The sequence below is a fragment of the Dermacentor albipictus genome, chromosome 4, assembly GCF_038994185.2.
Source record: "Dermacentor albipictus isolate Rhodes 1998 colony chromosome 4, USDA_Dalb.pri_finalv2, whole genome shotgun sequence".
NCBI lineage: Eukaryota > Metazoa > Arthropoda > Arachnida > Ixodida > Ixodidae > Dermacentor > Dermacentor albipictus.
In genome coordinates this window covers 158,163,982-158,183,026 of record NC_091824.1, presented here as the reverse complement: position 1 = coordinate 158,183,026, position 19,045 = coordinate 158,163,982, and the positions used below count along the sequence as shown (strand labels likewise).

The following is a 19,045-nucleotide window of genomic DNA, read 5'->3' as shown; positions in this document are numbered from 1 at the left end:
TCCACCGTCCTGCTTTTCGGTGCTTACATTCGCGCTCAGTGATTTGTGCGCTATCTTGTGTTCACGTTGTCTCAGGGTCGTGGCATTTGCGCATGTTTTTCGGAGTTCGTAGCAGGCGATTGGGTAGCAGATGAAGACAACGTTGTGTCGTAGGACGTAAGTTGTTTTTTTTTTTTGAAGATAACTGTGTCATTTGTGAGAGTCTGCCACTGTCACAGCAAATGAGTTCACAGACAGAAGAATCATCGAAAGTTGTAGATTTGTTAATTGTTGCGGCATTTTTTTTTGCTGTTTTCAGAATGTATAAAGGTAACTTTTTTAGAGTGTTGATTGTAGCATTTTGAGATGCGCTTAGGCTAACGAGGGTTAGAAAAGCAAAGGTCGCCATAACTAAGGGTAAAAAGTTCGGCATTTATATAGAAATAGACAAGTTTAGTATACTAAACATGTCTGAAAATATTTGAAAAGTTTATTGAAATGTCATAGCGTGCGGAATTTTTCGCCTCCTCCCCTCCCTCCATGCTATGCCTAATCGAACCAGATAAAAGCAGCCAAAATAATTAGTGAGAATTATTAAGTCAGCATTACTGGTTGCGGAAGGTGATACACTAATACATGCTTTACGCTCACAGCAATGATTCCCCGCGTTCAATGCACTGCATTTCCGCCCTTTCACTTGTGAGTGCTTAAAGTATTACACCAAAATGTCATGGGGCTAAAGCTACAAATCTTTCCGTTATTATGAAGTGATGACCACTGGCTGGAAATCATTGTTATTAATAAGCTGGCAGCCATGATTGGTCGATGCATTTTCTTACAAATCACTTAGCGCGGTTTGAGGTTCACGAAGGTGCTTTTATGTAGGAAAAATTAATAACGATATCTACCAGCTACAGTAGAAGCCAAGATTACATAACAAAACAGGTATAACGAACTGAAAGCATCATGAGTACATCCCCAAAAGTTAGGAAGCCCAGGTATAATCAAAAGTACACACTTTTCAGCGTGCACAAAAAATGACATTCGACTTAGTCAGCCTACGGTATCTCAGGACTCCCAATAAAGTTTTTCCATTCATTCATTCATTCATTCATTCATTCATTCATTCATTCATTCATTCATTCATTCATTCATTCATTCATTCATTCATTCATTCATTCATTCAACCTTCCATCCATCCATCCGTACGTCCATCCGTCCGTCCGTCTGTCTTACGTGCTATTTGTTTGCAGCTGGAAACGAGTGGGGACTGGATGCTTCTGAATTTCATCCCATGTGCACTCTTGCAAAGGACGAGGGGCCGAATTCACAATGCCTTAAACTCGTAATTGCACTTTGCCATTGACTTGGGGCCTTCGCTAATGTCCAACGTCAGGCATCAGGACTAGCTAAAAATTGCTCGTATAAAAAAAATCGTGAGAACTTTTCTGTGAATTAGGACCAAGATGTGCAGCTAGCAGTGGGAAAGTAGAGCGCACATAACTGGAGCAGCCCATTGATTCGACGGCTGGATGGGACACGGAGCACCTCTTACAAAGCGTTGTTCTGGCAGGGTCGGCGGCGGTCCCGCGCTGCTCATCCATTATGCAAGCACTGTGACGGGGTGCGGTGGTCGCGGGCGGGGCAGCATTTGTCCCAAAAATGCATGAATTGATTAGCATAGTCGTGTCGGGTGACAAGTGTCCGCTTTCAAGTGGACCGTGTCGAGGCGAGAGACACCGCGCGTCTTGGCCCACGTGTGGCTTCATTGTGGCGAAGGAAACTGATTGTGGTGCTTCCGCAAACCAGTCTTGTTGCGGTATTTACGGGGGGGGGGGGGGGGGGAGGGGTGAGGGTATAGCGTAAATGGCATAGAGTGCTCCAGCTTGAAAAGTAGGAGTGGCGCAAACAAAACAAAAGGGCCCATAAAGTTTCTGTATCGTATTCGTCGTTCAGTTATGCCTTGTTGCGCCGCGTTGCGTCATCGAAATTTTGTGACTTAGTTCTTAGCGCTTAGGTAAGTATAACCATCGAGCTACGAGCTCAACACTGTTAGAGAGGAATACATTCTTTACTTTTATGCAACCTTCGACATTCATGGTAAGCTGGTATCCCAACGAGCTCGGTGGTATCAGATGGAGCAACAGCAACAAAGAAGAAAGAGCAGTGGATACCAGGTAGCCCATAGGGGACATATATGTTTCAAGATCTGCTTGCTAGGACGTTTTACATTTTCTGCAAGGTGAGGGCCTACGCTGAATATATTGGTAAAGCTTCTATTATGAGCAAGGATAGATAACCGATGTACACCCTGTAACGTTGCCGAAAATTCCCCTAAGACGTACTAGAAAGCATGCCGTAACAACGGATGTTCTGACATGTATAGAATGGTGATAAGGTAATTGACGATAGCGGTATTTCTCGTCTTTCCGTGTTCTTCATCCAATGGCCAGTTCTAGGCTGTCATAGTACATGCGTTAAATTTTGTAAAAAAATGGAAGCAGAGAATGACATTGAGGTAGCAAATACTGGGTTTGTGTAACATCGCCAGAAAAGAGGAAATAACGTGTATGCGACATTTCAATACCAGATTACTCTCCTTGACGGCGAGGAACGCATTTTTGTGATTTCTTTTCGTATTCTACCCCCGATAGCAATTTTTAGGTTGTCACAGTATGCAATGTGAAATTTTGAAACCAAGCCCTTGCGATAGCTCCAAAAAAAGACAAAATAAACTTGGTGTGCGGCATCTGAATAAAAGATTGTTATCCCTACACCGTCTTTGAGGAATTCGCAATTTCTTCAGCGGGACTCTTTCTTTGCGCTCGTGCATTTGACCAGAGTAAAGGTTTTCTTTGTTTGAGTTCATTTTCAATATGTAGACGTTCCGCAGCTCCAAGGAAAACTGTAAGAAGGAGGGAATAAGAGTACTCGTCCCGTCCTCTCCTTAAGTTCGCCTCGTCCGTTCGCTGTTGCTTACAATATGGATTACAGTAGGGCGGATAACGCCAGCGGCTTAGATCAAGTCCAGGAGGTTCCGGACGCACGCGTTGGTGGTCGCCCATCCCCGGTAAGCCTCGGCACCCCAACCGGAGAGGATACACGAGGTGTTCTTATATGGTATTGCAAGAAGACACCACTTTCATGCCAGTACTTTGTGTGATATTGAAAGAAGTAAATAACTACACCCAAGTGCAGGAAACTAGCTAGCTCAGCAGAGAATGTACAGAGCTGCGTACTTTACCAGCTGCTTCTTGCTCACACGCTCCAACACAGTCAAAAAGACGTCATGCATGCTCACAAATATCTAATACGCAGCAAAAAAGATAACCTTCTGATGGGTGAGAGCCGTTACCAAGACGCTTGCATTTCTCTCAGTCACCAGTGCTCCCACTAGCCCTGAAAGAAGTTAGAATGTTTGTCCTTTAGCCTTCAGCATCGCCTTAGTTTTTGATTTGTTGTCGTTTTTCTTTGATGCACGCTTGTTTTTGCAAGTTTCATGCGAAGAGAGCTTTCTCCGCAACGTCATGCCACAGCTACGCCAATTTCCGTGGACTGTTATCTGCGCACCGAAAGGCAACGCCAGCGGAAGCGGAACAACGAGCCACTTGAAGCACCTCTTTTCTCCTCTGCGTCGATAAGGCACACGAGGGGGGCCCGCACAGCAAAAGCATTTTGGCTTCGCCACTGCCTCGTTGGTCCCATCCTTCCTGACTTTCATGCGGGACCTTCCAAGGAACACAAGCCACTTTTCCCGCCTAGGAAGAACTACTTAGCAGCAATACAGGCACCAATTATGCCTACTGCTGGTGTTCCGTTCTGTTTTGGCGTCTCCCGTGGGACTTCGACGACCTCGCCCTTCTGAAGAATAAGCAAGAGAGAAAGGACTGCCAGATTAGATAAATTTATGTCAACCTAGATTTTTGGGGGGTGATCCGGCTGATAAAAACATTATTCCTCTGGCGTCTCACTACTATTTGGTTACTTCTGGCGCAAGCAATTGGTAAGGCGCTCATCTCATGAATTTGGCATAACAGGGCTTCTAGAAAAAGCAACGTTTTACATCATAGCAATTGATTGTCAATTGCATCGATGTACCCGTATGAAAAATTGATCGCAACATTTTAGAAAACTAGGATAAATAGTGGCCAGCATTTCAAATTGAATTGCGAATATATCATTGCTGGTGCATTTGACAATGGAGAAAGTGATTCACTTGTGCGGATCAGAGCAACATTAACGTCTCTTCAAAATGGTGTGCTTTAGCCTTTCTTTCTTAGATAAAGATTCCCGAATAATTGGTTGCCTGTTTGAAGCTAACGTTCAATTTCAATACAGTGGCTGGGAGAGGCGCCATAGTGGGGATGTCGACCTTATTTTCACCACTTGAGTTTCTGCACACCCTCGCTCATAGTACGGCGCACGACGATTTTTAGAACGACTGCAAGCTGGGTAAGTCGGAACGAACAATCCTAAACAATGCGCAATAAGCACATTGTTAAGCAAGGAAAGACAGGGACGTCCTTGTCTTGTATTTCTCGGTGTCTTTCTCGTTTGTGCATTGTTGACAATAACTTTTTTAGAAGGTTCCTTATAACTGCGCTTGTGGTGTGGTGTGTGTTTCCTTTCTGCGTCCTATAAGAAAGCTACTAGACAACTTGCTCACAAGAACGTCCTACTAAATTGGCAATAAACAACGAGCCTATATTATTATTATTATTATTATTATTATTATTATTATTATTATTATTATTATTATTATTATTATTATTATTATTATTATTATTTCTATTGAGCCCTACAAGCCATTATATGCTTCCACGTAAGCTCCCCATCATCGAAATTCTGTTAGCGCCGCCGGGTATTGAAGTGACAGGACCAGCAGAGTGCTATAGCCACCGATACTTTGCGGCCGGTTATGCCCCGTTGACACCGCGTGGCTTCATTCTAATTTATTTTCCGGCGCAGCAGCACTATGAGGTCACCTACAGAGCAAGCACTCGGCTGGTCGTCTTCATAGCATGATGGCACACGTGGTGGTAGGCATGGATTTAGGAAAGTAGCAATATTGGAAGAGCGAAGTGTTTCTCTCAATCTTCTTCGAGGTCGCATTGTTATAATACCTCTGTCACACAAGCACGCAAAAACTCTTTTACCTAAGCGGTCCTTTACCGAGTTGAAAGACCTCTAATTAAAAGGAGTTGCGCTGCAGACACACGGCGCGGGCGATCTCCTTTTATCGTTTCCTTCCGAACACGCTATGGAAAGCATGGCGCTAGATTCTGAAACAAAACCAGTTAGAATAAACCAACGTATTTCAATATAGAAATTAGAAACGTACTATAATATGCTTGTTTTAGTGAATTTAGATACAGTTTATTCGAAAAGGTTAAATTAAAGAAGATTTAATAAGGTAGCTTCAAGAGTCTTCGCAGAAGTAGCAAATTTTACATGTTCGTCTAGCAACCTTGGGCCACTGTTTACATCGGAGTCAACATGGAGGTCGAGAATATGGGGGACTGCACGGACACGAAGGAAAAAGTCGAAATAGCATGCATTTTGGCAAGGATTCTTGCTGCAGAGAGCGAAGCAGACGCCGCAAAGGCAGTCAAAGACCGTATTAAGCGGCAGTTGCTACTCAACGGGTGTACATTTTATGCCTTGGCGCTTCCCACGAGAGTCTGCAACCGATCGACGTGGGCTTTCATCCGCCACGAAAAGTGGTTCGAGGAGACTGTGCCTCACCTCGGTGGCCACAACTTCAAGCAGTCGTTTCGAGTGAACCCCTCAACGTTCCGGTTTCTCGTGGAAAGTCTGCGCCATGTGCTCGAAAAACAAGTTACCAACATGCGTGACCCGATCACTGCGGAAAAGCGTGTCGCCATTGGCCTCTACAAATTGTGCTCTTCTGCCGAAGATAGAACTGTGGCAAACCTCTTCGGCGTTGGGCGCTCATCCGTCAACGTCATTTACAGAGAGTTTTGCGCAGCTGTTGTCTCTGTGCTCGAAAGTGACTGGATCAGAATGATTACTGAAGAGGAAATGCCTAGGCACATCCAAGAGTTCGAAGCCGTGTGCGATTTCCCTCAAGCTGTCGGTGCCCTTGATGGCTGCCATTTCCCTATTTCGCCTCCAAAGAAGTACGCCACCGACTACTACAACTACAAGGGTTGGTAAGTGGCCACGATTTAACTTATTTCATGTAAGTGTTCTGTTTGGGCCCATTTTTATAGTAGTAAAAAAAAGTAACTGACTGACCCATATTTTATTGCTAAGTAAAATGTTATTCAATTTTACCAGCAGCTCTTAAGAAAACGCGTAATTTGGTTCGCAGTCTTGCAGTGTTTAGCAGCGACAATTTTAATGCGACGACGAAAAGAGTTCTCCGCAGGACTGCAACTCCTATACGATGTAGAGTACGCTAACAGCGACCGGTTGTGGCATTATGTGAAATAATGTAATCCGAGCTGCACTCACAGCTATTAATAAAAGCAAACTGTAAAATCGCATCACAGTAACTAAAGGCAGTGAACTCAGCAGTGCCATGCTGCACTAACCTTTATTCACTTTGCACTTTGTTTTTTCTTGCAGGCACAGTATTATCCTACTAGCATTGGTCGACCACAAGTATCGATTCAGATACTGCAATGTCGGTGCCCCAGGACGCTGCCACGACGCACATGTGTTTGGTGTTTCACGGCTGTCGAAGATTGTCAACAGTCCCCTTTTCAAAGCACCTGTTGCCGCAGTGGGTACCACAGCAGTCCCACCGATAATATTATGCGATCAAGCATTTCCACTAACCCCAAACCTCATGAAGCCATTTGGACACCGAACTGTCATCAGTGAAGCTGAAAGGAATTTCAACTGTCATTTATCTGGAGCAAGGAGGATAGTTGAAAACGCATTCGGAAGGCTAAAGGCCCGGTTCCGTTTCATTGCGAAAAGAATGGAGTGTTCTGTTGGCAATGCCCGTTTGGCTATACGAGCATGCTGCGTGCTCAATAACATTTGCGAGCACTTCAACGACAGTGTCCACCCACAGTGGTTAAGTGAGGTGCAGCAGTCCAATGCTACATTTCCACAGCCATCACGCAGAACAGAAGCTGAAATTGGAAATGCATCCGCCATCAGGACAGCACTTGTGGAATATTACAAGCGAAGGAACTGAACGCAAGAGTCCCAAGAATCAGCAACAATTGTGGAACACCATGTCAGTTTTTACTAAAAAACTTCAACATTGCATCTACAAGTTTCTCTTGCAACTTGAGCCCCTCTTTACGGAGATCCATTTCCATTTTGTGCGCATCAGCAAACTGCTCTCTCTGCCGTCGCTGCTCCTCAAGCATCCTTTCTTGAAAGTCGCCAGCCGGTTGCCTTCTCTTCCTGCGGGCACATTCGGAACTGCCACTTGCGAGGTTCCTGGATTCAACCTGTTGTACTGGCGACTCGGAAGGTGAACAATCTTCGGCGACGTCTTCACAAGAAGCAGAGCCGGAATCAAGCATGTCGAAGATCAGCTGCGTTTGAAGAAGGGATCCGAAATACATTGACCACATTAGTTGATGTGTGAAGCGGTAAACAATTAGTTCAGGGTTTTTACTTGCAAGAGAGCTGCCTCTCCTTGCGTGTATGTATTCACGTTTTTTTATTTTAGAGTCTGCATTTTTTTTATTCTCCAAACAGCGCACTGCCAAGCTTGCAAAATGAACAGCGCGTGAGCACAAGCAGAAATGAACCACAGTATTAACAAGAGCAGTCCGCTACACTGCAGGGTTGTGCAGATTATGGGCTTGGCAGCACAGCTGATGCTACATTATGTCTTGAAATTTAGTTGACTGTAATAAAGCATATATAGTCTCCACTATGCATTTCTTACTTCTTCGACGGAGGCAGTGCTGCTTGTTGTGCTCTCGCTGCACCCAGCCTCTTCCATTAAAGATGTATCGTGAACAGGCAGGGATCCTAGAAACCTATGGACTTCGGAGAAGAATGGCCAGCTCGGCGGTGATGACCCTGTTGTCATGTGTTTCAGGCAGCTCCTGGATAAGAAAACGAAAGAACTAAAATTTTATATACTCAAAATGTAAAGATATACACAGAGCAAAACGTTTGCCGATAGATACAAACGCGACTTGATGGTACAGAAAGCCTGAGAAGCGAAGGTAACCCTTTTTACTCGAAAAAATTTAAAGTTTCTCATGTTTTCTTGTCTGAGAACAACGCTTGCGCATGGTCCGAGAAAAATGCAAACCGTAGTCACATCTGCAGAAATGAAAACATGCAGACGACTTCCTGCTTCGTATTATATGTTGCCGTGAGAAGGCGTACAATATAATGTGAAATGCGCCTGTCCATAAGTTAAGGTTCCCGTTATCTTGTGACGAACGAAATCATGCTATTGACGACCTGCGCGGGTTGTCATTCTTCGCCGCATGTGAAGGCGAATTTGCGTTTACTCAGACCGACTCGCACTGTAAAGGAATTGCAGAAACAGCCTTTAGCGCGTCGTCGACTTTCGTGTGTGCAGGGCGCAGTTCAGCCCTGCAAAATTCGACGCTAGCTGAAATGAAGGGTCTCTGCCTTAAAACCTTCGTTACTACGGCTCCGTCCGCTAGATTAGGGTTCCGTCGCTGCCTACTACGGAAACAACGTTCGATGCTGAGGTCGCGACACCACAAACGAGAGCTTGCAGCTTGCGACCACAGCCTGAAGCCGCTTCAAGGTAAATTTAGCGCTCACAGCTTACTGCTGTGCTTTGTCTTACCTGTAGGTCTGTCCCAGGTTCTCTATCTTGCTGTGCACTTGCGCCTTTGTGCGAGGTACACCCATGCTCGTCAATGCTTGTGCAATGCCATCGTAAACGCCTCCGTTGTGCTTCTGCGCACGCAGCGAGGGCAGGTTGTCTTCCCATAACTTGATTAACGCCCAGGTGTCTCTCTCCGACCACTGTACCCGCGGTTTTCTTTGGCGTGCCGGAGGCTGTTCGTCGGTACCGCTCGCCGTAGCCATGGTCGCAGAAAATGGCGCGAATTTGCATCGTCTGTTAGCGTCACGTGATATTTTCGAACTGCTTACGAGAGTGCCGTGCAAAAAGTGCAAAACTGCGCCTACTTAAGGTTCAACGAAAGACAAAACCCTTTTTTGTGATGTGTACACTTGAAATAAAAATGCACTTTTGCTTCGTTTCTTTATTGCATGATAATTACTGGTGCCCACTGCGTTGGAGGCTACGCCTTTCCAGCCGTAAAAGAGATCGGTGATCTCCGGTTTCGGAAAAGACCGCTTCTGAAAAAGAGATTAAACTTTGGCGTGTGTCTGCGGATGCAACTCCTTTGTGTGAGATGTCTTTTTCTTCAAATGCCTTTAAAGTGCTCGTGTGACAGGGGTATAAGTTACGAAGAATTGCGCTAGCTCTAGTCTATAAGTTGGCGGAGATCTGCCATTACCCGAGGCAGCTTCCTCACTGCGCTCATTTTCATACAAGAACATCCCAGTTTTGTTAACGCATTATCGCCGTAAAATGCATACAAAACAAGCGGAGGCCACTTCGCCCTGATCAAAGTATCGATCGTTGCGTCGTACGCGCACATATGCGCGTGTTTCCGAGCTCACGGAGGGGAAGCCGAAGTAACTCGACGTCGTCCACCCCACCCACTTTTTTTGAGACAGAGGAAATGCGTTCGATGAAGTCGCCACCGGTTCCTATCCCTTCTTCCTAACCACCGGTCGGTGCTCCCAGAACTGCAGGGTCGGGCACGCGTTGATGAGGCACTCCCTCTTCACTGCTGCCTAGCCGGGCCTATCGATTCTTACGCGTTCCGTGCCATTTAGGCAAGACTCTCGAGGATCAGTCCACCGGCCGGAGCTGCCTAGGTGTTCTTTTCGCGGTACACTTTGTTCGATCTTGCGACCACGTTTCGAGCCCAACTTGCCCCTCGTCTCATCGCGTTTCGGTTGGCTCGCACTTTCGAGGCAGGGAATCTTTTTATATAGAAGGAAAGCTGCCAACGACGAATTTCGGAGGCGTTATATTCTAGTGACTCTCACGCTAAGAAAAGTCGATCTTTCAGAGCGCACTGTGCGTTTGGTGGCGAGATGCACACAGGGCTAGGGAGGGTTCACTTCTTGTGGGTTAAGTGTGTGTCATGCAGTTCCTCCCATGTGAACTCTCTCTCCCTTCCTTGTGCTACCAACTTCTGGAAATATTCAACGTTATTAAAAAGTCTTTCTTCTATCTAGTTTCTACTGGCCGTCCCGGTAGTCTATTTGTGGTGTGCATAGACATATGTTCTAGAAGTTGGCTGAATGTACTAGCAGCTTAAGGAATTTCAAAATCAAGAACTCCGAGGCCCTTTTTCTTGCTTTCCTGTCGAGTTTCCCTTTTCATCGACAGATTATTACTTTTCCAGATTTTATTTGTTGCATTCTGTTGAAGCACCAAGCTCGTTTTAAATATATTCACAAGTTGCCTCCTAAGCGCTCACAAAACATAATTTACATTCGGATAGGCAAATTGTTTATGAAAAACGGAATCTAGGTGCAGGAGAGAGGTATCCGATTTAATGAGTTTATTCAAGCCTGCAATGGAAACACTAAGAAACCTAGCTGTTTTGAAAAGGTGGCACCAGCGCCATAAGAGTATAGTGGAGTGCCCTACGGTTAAGTGCTGAGCCTCGAGGCAGTGTGTTCGATGCGTATGCGACATTTGGAACGTGGCAATGTGTTCCCGACAGCGGTGACAAATAAAATCTGGTCAACAAACAGTCAGCTCTTTGTGAAGAAGCGGATATTAAGTGGCGATGCCATGCTAAAAGAAAAACAGTCAATAGAAGAACCAGAGCATTATCAACACAATATTTTTTTGAAGAGGTCACTTAATATGGCACACTTAGGAGTAATCGACGTTTCGGGTTTTTTCGAAACATTAGCTGCACGGGCGGGACCTGAAGGCCGGCCATTTCCGTGCTTTTTTGTGTGTGGGTTCTCAGGCAATCTCGAATCAAAATAACTACAGTTGTAAACGACGTGCCCTCTACATACGAAAACAAGCATCAGACAAGTATCAATGCGTAGATTGTTCACCTGCTACTGAAGATGCTTGCAATATGAAAATATTCTAAGAAGGAGCTACAGCCCAACTGTTTTAATACCTCACGCAAGTTATTTACTTATGGCTTTTAACGCTGCTCAACATGCACGAAACTGCCGTTCTCTTGGAGGCAAACTAGCCTAGCTCGTACTGACACAAGCTCTGCAAACCAAACAGACGACTACAAGACCTTACATGAAAGTCAGAGAAAAATATCTATCCGCTTATTAAAAAAGCGGCAGTTTAGACCGAAGGGCGAACCGCTGACTGCGATAGCAAGGTTCAGCTTTCCGCTTAAGCTTCTCGGACGGATTTCTAACTTTACGCAGGACCGACTAACGTGGAAGTGACATACAGGGGTGCGGCAATGTTTCTGGAATCCGTAAAACCTTTAACATGCCGTGTAGGACCTGTAAAGACATCCCACAGTCGACAGTACGCTTCCCGTAAAGAGCCGCGCCAATAAAAATACATACTTTCAGGTTTGAGTACTGGTATCGCTTTTCTCTTTTTTTAATAGTCTGATAAGATTTAAGATAAAAAGCATGCCCTGTGAATGTAATTTTCATGACATTTGTTTGTGGGCTGCCATTCTCAAAATTCTGAGGAATAATTTAGTCAAGAACGTAAGACCTCTAATGAGCAACTTAAGGGATGGAATAGGGTAGAAATGTAACCCGCTCATACGGCATGGATAAGCATACATCATACATATGCCTAATTATATATGCGGAGCCCCACCGCGACATCGAAGACGACGGCAAATATTCCCTTGGAGTGTCCATTTAATCGCTTCAGCAATCAAATGAACTGTTAGACTGAATCGCGCTTTGAAGCCACTCCGAGATAACAATTACTAGTAAGCGTCGGAATCCGGATGGGTCTGGCAACATGTCACTGCAGATGAGCTCAATCTGTTCTGCAGAGAACCCCTAAATAAGCAAGTCGCTGTAGTTTATTTTACCCCTCCCAAATTTTGTCAACGTTTTCACTCACGTTCTAAATTCATGCTACCTCGTAGATTCCTTTCAAGTCTTCGTTGTCTTCCACAGCTAAATAGCTTAACAACTGCCATTATTTACTCACCACCACTTAAGGTCTACGGTGCAAGCCTGAGGTTGCCTCATCGCGTTGATAATCATGAACTGCTAACGCGGCGGAGCGCATTCACCACATTTATTTTGCTGTTTCCTCCCACTCCACCTCTTCACCCTTCGACCGAGGAACCCAACTAAAATCCTATGACTTCACTCTTCAAAATAAACGTCATCAGATGCATGCGCTTAACTGTCTTAGCAACTGCATTTCATTGTTTGCTTTTGAGAGTCAAGGTAATGAGCTTTTTAAATGCCGTTTGTTCCGAAAGGCGACGGCGCACATTATTGTCATAATCTTCGTCGAATTTCAGAGGAGAATAATAATATCTGGAAAAATACCGTCTTATATTCTGTGCTCGAAGCAAATGTTCGCATTCAACGTTCCTGCCAAGAAACGAATTGCTGTGCACCGAGTTTCAAACGGGTTGTTTCGTAAGCGTTAAATCACGGGCCCCGACGTAGAACCTGGTATTTGAGAGCTGTCGTCAACCGTGCTTCTTCACAACGTTTACAGGACGGGGCGTAGGGCATTGCGTTTATTTTATACGAAGGCAGTCTTTTGTCATACCGTTATTCTTCTAGCACCTTGCCTTCTTGTAAATTTTATACAGCTTTCAGAATTTTTGCTCTCATTTTCAGAGCTAAGAATTGCCTCGAAGAGAAATTGCTGCACCAACGTTGGCATTGTGTTTTCCCGTCCTGTGTATGTGCATTCGAGCGTACATCTGAGTTCGCCTTAGCAGGCACTTCGGCCTCAGTGAATGTGTCGGGAGTGTCCGTCCTATACGTCTGGAGGAACTCGACGGGAACCCGTCTTGACGAAATTTGACAAGCAGCTGCGTTCTTTGACAGGAACCAATTTCCGGACCAGTTGTTTCCGACGCGTCCTGTCACCGTGCGAAAAAAACGGTGCGCTCTACAATACTTTTAAATCGAAGGCTGGCGACCTGACCGTTTTCTAGGCCTCCTCTCCCGCCTGCTCTCTGCCACCGCATCTTCTATCTGTCAGCGCGCGATGTCGCCTTCCCGGAGAGAAAAAAATCACAGTCCGTAGACAAGCATCAACGCTGCGTCTCTGCCAAGTCTCTCTTCTCTCCGTTTCTTATAGTCAAAGCTGAGCCACTTCTGCAAACCGAGACAGCAAGTGGGGCTCAAATCTGTGGATCGCTGGCACTAGTCATAACGCTTGGTAGAGCTGCGCTCTATCCTGCAGAACTCTAGCTGTCGCACATGGAGCGTGCACAAAGTACGCACGTTTTGATACATGTGCAGTTTGGAGCCCAGCGTTATCTCAGCTTTCAGGCATCCGGAAAATCATGCATGCTCCACCACGACGCTTGCTCACGGAGAGTGAAGATCTTGCCGTCATTACAGGTGACTACCATTGCGATAATGGTGTGAGCTCGCTGCAGACGACTTTGACATAAGTGTCACTTTGTCAGCGGAGCAAGAACATCATAATGTAACCCGGATGCCTTTCATTCCTTTCTACAGTCATTGTTTACGTACGTGTTATACAACTCTGCAATACAACACACTGCTAACTTGGTTCCTAGGAGCATCGCATGTTCAACTGAGCCACCTAGGTGCGGTGCAAGAAGACCTGTAATTGCAGAAGCATACAGTTGATAATATTCCAAACATTTTGCTTGCCGAAGCTCGTAAGTAGAAGTAGTCGAATGAGAAAATTGGACAAGACAGGTAGTAGCATTGACGGAAGCGAAAAAAGAAGAGGAGAAGTTGGTGGAAGGAGGATGGCTAGGTGTTCCTGGTTAAAGCGTATGCATCTTAAACGTTGAGAGTGAGACACTTTGAGAAGGCAATAGTTACAAGTCACACAAGAAAGGATATGAGTACAAGAAAGATAACGAATTGCTGATGTGTACTTGTGCTACTTGTGATGTTTGCGTTTGTGAAAGCTGCTTGCACAAAGCGAAAGGAACAGAAATTTTCCATGATAAGTGTTTTAAATTAAGCCTTTTGTATTGCGTACTGTTTGGGTATAATGTTTTATGTACTCCGGCAATTTAACTATTTAAGCACTCTCTCCTGCTTAAGGCGTCAACAGGAAATCTATACAGCTGTTTTCACACACAAGCATCTATATTGCCTGTGCCATAAAAGCTTGCTGCAACATCTTTTTTAACTTTTGGAAACCTGAAACATCTTCTTAAAAACAGAAAACACAAAATAAAAAAATCTGACAGAGTGTTGTAGGAGTCGGTAAAGAAGACATGCGCAGAATGAGGAATATAGTCTGGAATATATATTATGCGTTGTGGGAAATGTGAACGTACATAGGGGTCTACAATACGTAAATACCAAATCTATAGCCGTCGAACTAAGTTTCTTTTACTGATGGAAACAAATAAGAATACGCAAGCAGGTCACTGTTATCAGTCAATCAATCAATCAATCAATCAATCAATCAATCAATCAATCAATCAATCAATCAATCAATCAATCAATCAATCAATCAATCAATCAATCAATCAATCAATCAATCAATCAATCAATCAATCAATCAATCAATCAAAGCTGTTTATGAAAGTGCCCAGGAACAACCTCGAGGGTCTTGGTGGTGGCGCAATCGGCAAACCATTGCACAGGAAAAACAGCGCACGCCCCCCCCCCCCCCCCCCCACAAACACACACATACACACGCGCGCACACAAAAAATAATTTGGCGAATACAGATTTTAACGGAGCACAAAATGCGTACACGAAAAGAATACAATGCAATTATTACCCGCCGTGGTTGCTCAGCGGCTATGGTGTTAGGTTGTTGAGCACGAGGTCGCGGGATCGAATCCCGGCCACGGCGGCCGCATTTCTATGGGGACGAAATGCGAAAACACCCGTGTATTTAGATTTAGGTGCACGTTAAAGAACCCCAGGTGGTCTAAATTTCCGGAGTCCTCCACTACGGCGTGCCTCATAATCAGAAAGTGGTTTTGGCACGTAAAACCCCATAATTTAATCTTTAACGCAATTATTGAATAAGTTATATCGGCTCATGCTAACCATAAAATACTCATAATTGGTTATTTTATACGCCTGACATTTTTTGGCTAACTGGTGAAATTTCAACCAATTCTTTTTAGTTATCTGCCAAGTGCAACTCGTTACTTGATCCTATATGTTTTACATCTCTGACCTGCCCTCGTGGCACTCTTGGGGCAATGTACTGTGCCTTAGTAACGCAGAAGCTGTGAATGTGTGCCATGGCGGCTTACCCCTTGTTAAGCCAGATAAATATCATCCCTCGCTTCATATTTCATATTCTAAACTCTTGTGGCAATGCACTAGGTCTATGCCTTAGTAACGCAGAAGCTGTGAATGTGTGTTGTGGCGACTTTCCCCTTGTTAAGCTAGATAAATATCATCGCCCGCTTCATGTTTCATTGCAATTCGCGATATCTAGGGGCAGGAGATTAAAGGATACAGCAACACCTCGGTCTTTTAATTTCTGAAGCGGAAACTACGTGGGTCATTACCACTATCTTAATCATGCAGACTGGTCTTCAGTAGTAGAACTAAGGAATGTTAATGACCAAGTCACGGCATTCGCGAATATTATTCACAATGGAATGAACAACCTTACAGCGCTAAAAGGTGCTAAACGCTCTAAATTTCCCCACTGGTTTTCTGTTGAACTGAAAACATCCTTGAAGCTAAAAGGTAGTGCTCACAGGAAGGCACAGTGTACAATACAGGAACACTGGCATATAGATCTTACGAGGTGCTGGGCACTGTCTTAACGTCCTTACAAGCGTGATCATTCCATCTATATAGCACATGTAGAAGCTAGCGTTTCTAAAAATTCAAAGTCTTTTTTGGAGGCGCGTTCATGACGAGTCATCCAACAACACGAAACAAGATATCTTTCTACTTAGTGGCGACGGCTAACCTGGCCCAGGTGTTGCGGGCACCTTCGCCCTACACTTCGGGACTGTGTACGGTGAAGGGTACAGTGACGGAGTCAGGGAGCTTTCCAATCTCCCTTCCCTGGATTCAAATCTATCGGTCTCAGAGGAACTTGTCTTTAAGAGCGCCAAATGCTTAAAACCGTCTTTCTCGAGTGGTCCTGATGACATTCCACCTGCTTTGGTTAATACGTGCGGGTCCTTGCTTGTTCCAATGCTTATTTGTATTTCTATTTTTGCTTTAAAGACGAACACATTCCCAAAGGCTTAGAAAACAGCACGGGTCGTTCCCGTCTTTAAGTCAGGGGTAAAAACTCCTGCGAGTAACTACAGGCCTATTTCTCTCCTACGCGCAGCTTCTAAATTATTCGAATCAGATCTTCACTTAATAACTTCATCCTCTATTAAAAATACTATCATTCTTCAGCAGCATGGATTCATATCGCAACGCTCCACAACTACCAACCTTGTTAGCTTCATGATGCATGACTCTTAAGCAGTGTATAAGAAAGCACAGCTGGATGTCATTTATTTTGACCTTAGCAAGGCGTTTGATGTATGCCACAAGATACTCCTCAAAAGTTGAGGCAACTTGATCTGCACCACTCTGTCACAGCGCTGATAAGAAGCTACCTACGCGACCAGTACTGCTGCGTTAACGTAAATGATCAGTAATCATAACTTTATGCTGTTACAAGTGGAGTTCCTCAAGGGTCTGTCCTAGGCCTTCTTTTCTCGCCGTTTATTGATGACGTTTCGACAATCGTTCAAATCTCTTCAATCTTGTTATATGCTGAAGACGCGAAACTTTTCAAAGTGGTAAAAAATATTAATGATTGCGCCGCTATTCATATGGACATTGAACATTTTGCGTCATGGTGCGCTGAAAACAAGCTGACCAAAAATGCATCAAAAACTAAAGTTATAAGCTTTACGCAGAAGACTAACAGGGCTTTATTTCCATACAGCGTTAAAGATGTTCTCCTGCCAAGAGCTCAGCGAACGAAGCACCTTGGAGTGTACTTCGATAGCTCTCTGAGTTTCTCGCCCCACGCTCAATAGACGAGGCAGCGTGCACTTCGAACACTCGGAATAGCATGTCGGATGACGAGAGACTTCAAAGAACATGGGCCATTTGTAACTTTATGCAAGAGCGTATGCCTTCGAATTCTTGAGTACACCTCCGTAGTTTGGGGCAGCACTTTTAGGTCAAATTGTGAGCTTCTCGAAACTGTGCCAAAAAAAAGTTCACGTCTGTATTTAAAGATCGATTCTGTCAAAAGACTTCCATCTCCATAGAGGTAACACAGACACTCACGTTACCTACCCTCACCTGTAGACACAATAAATCGGATGTTCTTTTTCTTCGCAAATGAATACGTGGAAAAATCCGCTGCTCACACTTGCTTTCTAATGTGCGCTCTTGCATTCCGCAGAAAGGCACAGGGAAACAGCGCGCCTTCAGCCTTCAGATTTTTGTGACCCTCTATCTATAGTGCAGGCGACATATAATGCCCATTGAGAGTGCCTGGATATCTTCGTGCCTGACTTCAATATTTTCCTGAAAGGAGTTGCAGAGGTATTTCAAGAACTGAACAAAAACTCTCATATATGTTGTTTGTTCCGTCATTCTGTAATCCTTTCTTTTGTTTCTCTACTTTTGCTTTGTATTCTCTTCATGTACACATATGTTCTGTTAAAATCTGTATTCGCGTAATTATTGCTCTCCTTATGTGGGCGCGCGTGTGTATGTGTGTATGTGTGTGTGAGCTTGCATTGTTCTTCCTGTGCATTGTTTTGCCGAGTGCGTCAGCACCAAGACCCTCGAGGTGGTCCCTGGGCACTTTATTAAACACCATTGATGATTATTATTATTATTATTATTATTATTATTATTATTATTATTATTATTATTATTATTAAGGATGCAGAAAAATGGGAACGCAGGAGAAATTAGGGCTGGCTATCCCCATATTCAAAATTTGTAAAACAAGCAACAATAAAAATAAGCAAGGAGAAAGCATGAACAAGCACTACACATGCTCGAACACGTCAAGATAACACAAAGATCGTCTCTACGGGCAACAGCACCGACACCCCAATTCCGCTCCCACAGGACGCGGTCACCCATCCGCGACATCACTGCGCCAAGAAAGAAGCAAAATGTCAACGCACCGTCATTCTAATACATCTGGTTTGGAGCCAGAGACTAGTTGAGGGACCCAAAATCTCTCTATATGTGATATCTGCGCAACGAAGCCTGAGTCCTCCTCAGCCGGCCCCGAAGGCAGTGAAGAGTCCGCACATTCGGCGGTTATGCTTTACGTTCAGCACGGCTGTCCCAGTGCGCCTCGCCACGCGTACTGTAAGAGTAGGTTTTCGCTCATGCGTGGCCTTGACGGTACACATTGCTGTGAGTTTTTTTTTGTCCTGAAAAGGTTGGCTTTTATGTGTACATAGGATGTACAAGACATTCCCGAATAGTCATTCAAACGCCCAAAAATAGTGACGGATCGTAGTTCCGCGAAAGGAAACAACCGCCATGACGCTCACACCTTTGTTTGGCCATGCTGGCGGGGTTCCCCTGTAACAGTCTACGTGTGAAATATCTGAGTGACCTGCCAGGTTATAGCCGGCAATGAATGGGCGCGTCGCCTCCGTTTTAGCCACGCGAGGTTGGGGAGATTCATTCATGCCTCTGGCCCTTTGGACATTCACCACAAGGAGGAGTGGAAACAGAGAAGAAAGCCGCACGTTTTTTTGCTCTGCCAGCCGGCTCCTCCATGCAGTTTTTATGTGTGGAGGCAACCTTTGTTTGTTTGTTGTTGCGTTCGTGGCATGAGCTATTTTCGGTCGGCTTTGCTCGGCACAGCTCTAACCGGGGCATATTTTTCAGCGTTCGGCTGTCGCCTGACACGGAAAATAAAGCTAGGAGCCAAACGGACACGCTG

General features: G+C 44.8%; 3 protein-coding genes across 4 annotated transcripts in view; 1 reads left to right on the top strand and 2 right to left on the bottom strand.

The window, feature by feature from the left end:
* Positions 1 to 19,045, bottom strand: part of LOC135915792 (uncharacterized) — a 382,578-nt gene that overhangs the window by 75,991 nt on the left and 287,542 nt on the right. The gene's annotated exons all lie outside the window — the stretch shown is intronic.
* LOC139059388 (uncharacterized) lies at positions 5,190 to 7,844 on the top strand. The gene is made up of 2 exons (XM_070537744.1): positions 5,190 to 6,152; positions 6,571 to 7,844. Exons 1-2 carry the CDS (start codon positions 5,476 to 5,478, stop codon positions 7,148 to 7,150), a joined length of 1,257 nt encoding a protein of 418 aa, XP_070393845.1. The 5' UTR covers positions 5,190 to 5,475; the 3' UTR covers positions 7,151 to 7,844.
* On the bottom strand, positions 7,179 to 9,361 carry LOC135908698 (myb/SANT-like DNA-binding domain-containing protein 1). Its single transcript, XM_065440556.1, has 3 exons — positions 8,747 to 9,361; positions 7,859 to 8,021; positions 7,179 to 7,499 (listed from the first exon to the last, which is right to left on the bottom strand). Exons 1-3 carry the CDS (start codon positions 8,989 to 8,991, stop codon positions 7,194 to 7,196), a joined length of 714 nt encoding a protein of 237 aa, XP_065296628.1. The 5' UTR covers positions 8,992 to 9,361; the 3' UTR covers positions 7,179 to 7,193.

What these genes read in the sequence shown, in the direction of transcription:
- LOC139059388 (XM_070537744.1), top strand. Translation starts at nt 5,476, where the DNA reads ATGGAGGTCGAGAATATGGGGGACTGCACGGACACGAAGGAAAAAGTC. An exon ending in TACTACAACTACAAGGGTTG is followed by an intron (nt 6,153 to 6,570) that starts GTAAGTGGCCAC and finishes TTTTTCTTGCAG; the next exon opens with GCACAGTATTATCCTACTAG.
- LOC135908698 (XM_065440556.1), bottom strand. Translation starts at nt 8,991, where the DNA reads ATGGCTACGGCGAGCGGTACCGACGAACAGCCTCCGGCACGCCAAAGA. An exon ending in AACCTGGGACAGACCTACAG is followed by an intron (nt 8,022 to 8,746) that starts GTAAGACAAAGC and finishes TTTCTTATCCAG; the next exon opens with GAGCTGCCTGAAACACATGA. An exon ending in GCACTGCCTCCGTCGAAGAA is followed by an intron (nt 7,500 to 7,858) that starts GTAAGAAATGCA and finishes CTTCAAACGCAG; the next exon opens with CTGATCTTCGACATGCTTGA.